Source organism: Olea europaea, unplaced genomic scaffold (assembly GCF_002742605.1).
Source record: "Olea europaea var. sylvestris unplaced genomic scaffold, O_europaea_v1 scaffold638, whole genome shotgun sequence".
Taxonomy (NCBI): Eukaryota; Viridiplantae; Streptophyta; class Magnoliopsida; order Lamiales; family Oleaceae; genus Olea; species Olea europaea.
In genome coordinates, this window is record NW_019264746.1 from 13,960 (window position 1) to 21,624 (window position 7,665).

General features: G+C 41.9%; 1 protein-coding gene across 1 annotated transcript in view; it reads right to left on the reverse strand.

The window, feature by feature from the left end:
* Positions 1 to 5,576: 5,576 nt before the first annotated feature.
* LOC111389995 (protein O-glucosyltransferase 1-like) overlaps positions 5,577 to 7,665 on the reverse strand; it is a 13,647-nt gene continuing 11,558 nt past the window's right edge. The window contains exons 3-6 of the mRNA XM_023014982.1: positions 7,401 to 7,584; positions 6,951 to 7,015; positions 6,656 to 6,866; positions 5,577 to 5,960 (exon numbers count right to left, since the gene is read on the reverse strand). Coding sequence (XP_022870750.1) covers positions 5,595 to 5,960; positions 6,656 to 6,866; positions 6,951 to 7,015; positions 7,401 to 7,584 — 826 coding nt within the window. The 3' untranslated portion in view covers positions 5,577 to 5,594. The remainder of the gene's footprint in view (positions 5,961 to 6,655; positions 6,867 to 6,950; positions 7,016 to 7,400; positions 7,585 to 7,665) is intronic.

Genomic DNA, 7,665 nt, shown 5'->3' on the forward strand with positions numbered 1-7,665 from the left:
GTGCTTATCATTCATTTACTCAAGTATAAACAGTTCAACACAAGAAAAAGGATGAAGCACTAATACTTGAAAGAAAAATTTTCATTACATTCATTTTAAATCAAGTTACAAAAAGGGAGGCCAAAGACATTACAAAAATACCCCTACTCTACTGAGACATCTTCCGCTTTGGCCGACGGTTCTTCCTCTGGGGGGACCTCTGGAGCTTCCTCGACAAACCTATCAAGCCAGCCTCCAGTAGGCCCACCGAACTCTGCCTCCAAAGAGGATATGTCCAAAGTAGGGTGGACCTCCTTCAACTGACCCAACAGTCATTGGGCACTCCAAGAGGCCCAGTAGTTGGCGAAGTCGTCATACAGGGGGTGCTCCTCGAAGTGATCAATGAAATTCTGCACAGCCACCTCCCCTATCGACTTCAGCTCCCCATTCAAGGAAGCAATCTCTTAAGCCTGGGCCTCCACCTATTGCTTCAGCTCAGCCTTTTCCTTGTTGGAGGCCTCTAGAGCTAAAGTAGCCAGGCGGTGGTGCTCGTTGGCGTGATCAATTCGCCTCGTCAGAGCAGCCACCTGTCACTCAGTTTCATACAGCTCCTTCTTTAGCCTATCAACATCGGCATTGACCCTCATCAGCTGACCCTCCGCCTCCTGCTTCGCCAACTCCACTTCAGAGGCCTTCTCTCGAGCGGCCCAGACCTCATCCCCATACTGCATCGCCTCCTCGAGGCGCTTGGCTAGGTAAACGTTCTTGGCCCTCAAATCTTTGATCAAGCCTTCCAGCTAAACACTTGTGTTGAGGGCCCAGGCTATGCATGCACTGTTGGTCGCCACGAGATCTTCTGCAGTGCACGAGGCAGTGTGGTCCTTCCACTCCTCGGTCTAGTACTTGTTATGGGCCACTGCCACCACTGCCGTCTCGGGAGGTAGAGTCTCCAGCACTTCTTTGACGGGCTCTTCGATGTTCACGCCCAAAAAGTCCACCTCTTTTATGGGGCGGGCCCTTTTCCTCTTCGACTGCCTCGACACTTGAGACAGGAGAGCGACTGAAACTAGAGCTTCAGCCAAGGCAACAGAGGTGGCAGGGACAACCACGGAGGGTTCGGCAACGTTCTCCCTGAGGACCATCCCAGTTGGAATTGTTGTTTGTCTCAAGACTGGGGGTGGCCTCACCACGGTGGTCCCCTTTAAAGAGCCCGCAACCTTCTTGCCCTTCCTCAGCAAATTCGTCTCAGGGTCTTCTTCGACCTCCTCATCCGTCGGAGGCTAAAGCCTCTTACTGATATCAACCAGATCCTCCATCTACTTCTTGTAGACAGATGAGGAGGTCTTCAAGGCTTTCGCTTCGGCCATCATCTTCTGAATTTTCTCAAAATCGGGCCTCAAAGGCTTCTTCTTGTTGAAGTTATCTGCAAGGGAACAACAAATTTTTACAAAGTATGAAGAAGTCGGAAAACCCACGCGACATTTCTACTTCGTAAATTTACCTTGGGAAGCCATCAGATCGTGTGTTACGAAATGAATGTTCTTCCTGATCAGCTCATGATATGATCTCTTCTTCGGGGGTAGCTGGTAGACGATGCAAATTATGTCGAAATCGTCTATCGATATCTCACACCGAGGAAGAGTACATTCAAAATAAAAAGCAAAGAACATTTAGGATCCGAACCGAAGAAGAATAAATAAAATTGTAGGGCAACAGTACTCACTAAGTGTGGAATACTTTGTGGGGACCATAAGAGGTGCCCGGGGGTCCCCCTCCATCATGTCCCATCTCCCGACAACCCAACACCACGAGCTCTTCCAGTCTTTAATGGAGCTCGGCAGATTGAACACGAATGGAGTATGATAACCCCATGAGGTCAGATAATGCCACCCCCTAGTCTTGTCCCCCCCCAGCTACTACCTTAGGGATGTATAGGGTCTGAAAAATCGAGACTGGCATCTCCACCCCAAGCGACGTCTCCTTTTATAACATCCAGGACCCCACTATTTGGCTCCAAGAGTTTGGGTTCAGTTGGGTCGGAACTAAACCGTATGACCTCAGCACTAGCCTAAAGAAGGGATGGAGGGGGAGCCTAAGTCCGGCCCTAAAAAGTGCCCCACTCACGACCACACACCTCAGCTTAGGATAGCAGGCCCTCTCATCAGGCTTCGATAATATTTCTTCGACACTATCAGGAATTCTATATTCAGCCCTAAGTCTACCCAGATCGGCCTCCTTCAATTTCGACGGGTAATCTGAAGCGCCCCAGTGTTTTGATGTATCTACCCAAGTCGTCTCCAAATATTTTTCCCCCAATATCGCCTCGGTGACCTCGCTAGGCATCGCCAAAATAGTCTCATCCACCTTCACCACCTCTAAATCCCTTCCCAAAGGGCCACTACCATCCAAAGCCATTGCAGAATACAAGAATGTGAAAAAACTTGGAAAATATTTATTGGAACTCAGGAAACTGAGGGACCTACGGTCGGAAAAGATCAACACCAAATTTGATATCACTGGAAACTAGAAATGTGGCCGGAGAATGGTTGTACAACGCCGAAAAATGCAAGAATCTTGAAAAGAAATTGATTTTCTGATTTCACAAAAGTGAAAATCTCCCAAAATGCTCAAGTCCGCCTTTTATAGAGCGTCCCAACCGATCTCCACTGTTGAATTCAAACACAATCAATCTAGATCGTCCATCGCATCATAAATCTGAGTCGTTAATACGAAACACCATATTTGATCTACGCCCAAGATCAAGTTGTAACCCTCACGCTCACATAGAACGCTTCGCCTCGATCACCATCAGCCATCTACAATAAGTAGCTGCAGCAGCCTTTTCTGGGAATGGGCATCGCACCCAACTGTCGCCTTGGAAATATGCGACAGCTGTCAAATCATTTGATGTCAGAAATGTTTGTCTTGGATCAAAATCATCAGCTTTACAAAGCTTAAACGCACCTGACGCGGAGTTCCCTATGGGTCATCGCCTCGGTAGCTGCGTTCCTCCTAAGCTTTACAAAGATTTAGCCATCTCACAATGCGTCGTCTCCTAAGGGTCAGCACATCGTTGCAGATGAGCTCCCCACAAAGCTTTACAAAGCTTAGACGTACCTGACTCGGAGTCCCCTGTGGGTCATCACCTCGGTAGCTGCGTTCCTCCTAAGCTTTACAAAAATTTAGCCATATCACAATGTGTCGTCCCCCAAGGGTCGTGCATCGGTGCAGATAAGGTCCCTACTCAGCTTTACAAAGCTTAGACGCACCTGACGCGGAATCCCCTGTGGGTCATCGCCTCGGTAGCTGCGTTTCCCTAAGCTTTACAAAGATTTAGCCATCTCACAATACGTCGTCCCCTAAGGGTCACACATCGATGCAGATGAGCTCTCCACTCAGGTGTACAAAGCTTAGACGTACCTGACGCGGAGTCCCCTGTGGGCGATCGCCTCGGTAGCTACGTTCCTCCTAAGCTTTACAAAGATTTAGCCCTCTCCCAAAGCATCGTCCTGTGGGTCAACGCATCGGTAACGGATGAGCACAAAAAAGACCCACAAGGTCTCGGCCCATCTACACACTTAGCCCTTCCACGCTAGCTCCCTATCACAAACCAAGGCAGGCATACTCAATCGGAAAAACAAGTCCACCCATGATATAAATATTCATGCCTGAAATTGGGGGGACCACTGTTACGCCCCTTTCAGAACCACTTCGGAAATTTCACCATTGCACCATACAAGGTGTCCACCACTAACCCGAAGTGTTTTCGAAGTGACTCCTTTCACCAAAACAATCCTACCGACCTGGCCGAAGCGCAATGCACTCTAAAGTTCTCCTTCCACCGCCGCTTTCAAAAAGAGATCTGTGTCAAGATCCTCTCTGTCCCCAAGGCTTAACTGATTTGACGTCTACAAGGATCTAGTTGATGTGACGTATCAACTTTATGTCAACTCAACTCAGGAGAAGTTATTACCCGCCCACTCTTTAGACGCGACTGATTGAAGCCTATGAGTAGACGCTTCACGCCGTCAGATGTATACACGTGCCCCACATCCAACGATTTTCCTGACCTATAAATACCCAAGGTTTGACAAGAGACAAAGGTAATGAAATTCTTGCAACTTAGCTCTCCATAACAAGAATATATATATATATATAATCTCCTCCCCACTCTCTTGCATAACCTGGGTACTGTTCCAATCACTGTATACTAATTTGACCATCGGAGTATATGCGACCGCCACCACTCCAGTTGGTTCCGGCTGTGTGCATCTGACCGCGTGTTGTTCGTGCGCAGGGAGAATCACGTGGAGTAGCTATCGGTTGGCCACGTAAGAGGTCCAATTCACGAGGTCTACATATACTACAAAGGGTAGAATTGTCATTTTACTTATTTGATTAGAATAGCTTAGACCTTTTGCTTAATAGACTATTTAAACCTTTTGTATTCTCACTTTAACACAATAAACTTATTTTGTTGTAGGAAACCGTTGCCCCTTTTTGCTCATCTAATTTACTAAAACCTTTTAAAATTCATATGTTCATATTTGAACACACACTAATGAAAGTTTTAACAGATCTAGGCCATTATATTAGTTGAAGTCGAGGATCATGATTATTTGTCAAATTCATTTATTGAAGGAATGATCTCCAAGTTCCAACAATGCTTCTCTAGGAGGGAGGTCATGAATTAGACCTTCGATGAGTGAATTGAAAAGTGAGGAAATAGACAAATACATGATCGAAGCTCTTTGGCTATGATGGAATATGTAGAACCAACAATCAATACTAATTATTGAAACAAAATATATTATAGAATCAACATGGCCCACACTGAAACAAGGTACAATCCTCAGATGTATATGCTTCAGTCTCGTCACATTTTAGGGAAAACCAACTAGTTCTAGATTTGAGCGTATCGATGAAAGAAAGTGAGAGACCAAAATGATTGAAATCCATAGCGGTTATAGTTGTATCCCACATACGTGGAAACATTAACAAAAAAATACTGTGGTACCTTAAATACCAACATGGACACAAACAATTTTAAGACAAGGGGAACTATAATTTGGGGAGTTAGGAATAATATTCAGACATAGATTAATGACGTTAATCATTCAAACATGAAAGCGTATTATGCAAATGCAGCTTTAAATTTAAAGATATATTTCCACTTAATTCCTATTATATTTATGATCATACGTGATATAGCGTATTAGTTAAGGTTGTCTGTGTCTAAGTTGGCATTCAATGGTGCCACACGATTTTTTGGATGATCTTTCCAGCCGAATAACCATTAAAAACTTGAGTGAGCGCAATACTGTAAGAAAATACTTGTATAACCATTTTGAAATTCGTAACAAACTTGAATGACTCATTGTAAGATTAACTCGAATAGTAAATGTCTAATAATGAAATAGATTGTTGATGTATACTTGTTTTAAGTAAGCAACTCGATTAATACTAAACCCACTCACCTGAACCCACCCATGCACACAAAAATGTGGAAGAACAACTTTTAAATTATGGTAATTTTTTATGCGGTATTGAATATGATTAAATAACGTCAAAAGAAAAATTTACAATCATGTCGACTCTAATCTGCAGTCCAATGCTTATATTTTGATGGTTGGATTTCCAATACTTTCACTTTCTTCCAGTATTTTAACTTGCTTAGTTAGATTATCTTTCATTTCAAGAAAATCTTCAAGTTCTGCTCGATTATAGGAAGGAGGGAACGTGCATGGAGATGAATCTGCTGGATTTTTCACCATTGAATCTATCCTAAATTTCTTCTGTAAACCTTCGACAGAACAAACCATTGTCTCTGAGCACACTTCAGCAGCCCCTTTCGGTACAGTAGGTTTATATTTCAGAAGTTTAGAATATTCATTTAACAAATGGAACATGTAGTCATAAACATATTGCATTCTTAGTTGTTCTTGAATATATTTGCTCCCTGTTTGTCCGATCTCTTGTGCCTGCAGACAGACCAACAGTTGAAAATTAACAGTAGAATAAGAATCTCTTGGGTCGTACAAGGAAAGAAGCAGTGCAAGGAGGGTCCTTTTAAGTAAAGTGAAGGCAAAGAGAGAACACGAGAGATGTATGGGGGGAAAATGAGAGCGTTATAGCTAAGCATAAATTGCACGGGTTAGTTTTTTCTTGCTTTTAAGTAACAAAAATTTCTTTCTTGGAATATTGTGTTTTTCCTAACTCCAAAAATAGGTAACTTATTATTTCAAAGTTGAACTATTATAAACAATTTATTTACTTGTGCATAATCATACTATAAGTAAACATATCAAGTCCCTGTTTGGTGGAGATTAAAATCATATTTCTTTTTGTAGATTTTGATAAAAGTTGATGAATTTTGTGGTTGAAAAATTGTAGATTCTATGAAATACGTTGTTAAAATTAAATATGAACTTTGACTTTGATAAAAATCTAGATTTTAATCTCTATAAAACAGGGGTTAAGCTTAGCCATACATGCTCTCGAGTCTAATTATAGTTCTCAAAAGTCATTAACGTTGTCACTTCTTCTCTCCGACTTCTCTATATGGGCACCAAGTGATCATCGCTAAATATCGATTTTTATAGTAGCAACAATGTCTCAACAATATATGAGCAAAAGATGATGAGATGTTTTTAGTATTGGTAGACAAGAAAGTTACCTTATTCATATGTTTGTTGCCCCATTCGACTGCGAATTTGATTGATTTACATTTTTCTGTCTTGTTAATTGGCCAGTAATGTATTGTGGGTAGCAAACTTCTTGTGAAAAAATCGTAGTAATGAGGGTTTATCATCAGACTCATTGAATCACAGGCTAAGATGTATTTTTCACTGACAGACCATGACACCCCTTCGATGTAAATTTTGTATCTGTATATGATCATATGAAGAAATTAAATGAGTAGAAAATAAAGAATTGACGAATTAAGAGAGTTATGTGAAATTTAAGCATACCTGTAATTGCATTGGCTTGCTAAATCCGCTGTTTTAAATCCATGTTCCATCTCATGTTTCCATTCCTGCACATGAAAATTATAAGCATATATATCTAAGTAATGCTGTAAACGGGCGACCCGGATGGTGCCGGTCCACCACAATCCGGTTTGAACCTCTATGTCTGAGTCTGTGACAAACTACTCAAAGGGAAATGAATATGGCTTAATGTTATTGGAAGAGAAGTATCTTTTAAGTGTCATGAAATAGAAGACTCTTTCGGTAAGTTTAAAGAAAGAACTTGTTCTTCTTATGTTAGAAATTCTTCCAATATTTCCGAGTTATGAAGATTGACACAACCTGGTAGTAGGTAAAGATTCTGAATTCAAGTTATCATCACTCACCAAAGAAATCCTACATGAAGAAAGAGTAAAAATGTCGTGTAATTGAAGGATAGCAATCCTTTCTTACCACTTTGTCGATTCGAGCATTCAACTTGGAGCCATTGCATTTCACTAAGTCCTGTCTCGCCAGGGATACGTCGGTGTTACCTTTCCAATAGGCATTAGGTTTTCTTTCATTCCATTTGATTCTGCCGTTTCCTTCTTGCAAATCCTCTTTCAAGATCTCCCATGGCTTGATATTAAGCTCTGGCCTGCATAATCAACATAAAATACATGAACTATTGAATCTCAAGGTCACTCATTTGAAAAAAAAAAAATAATAATAATAATAA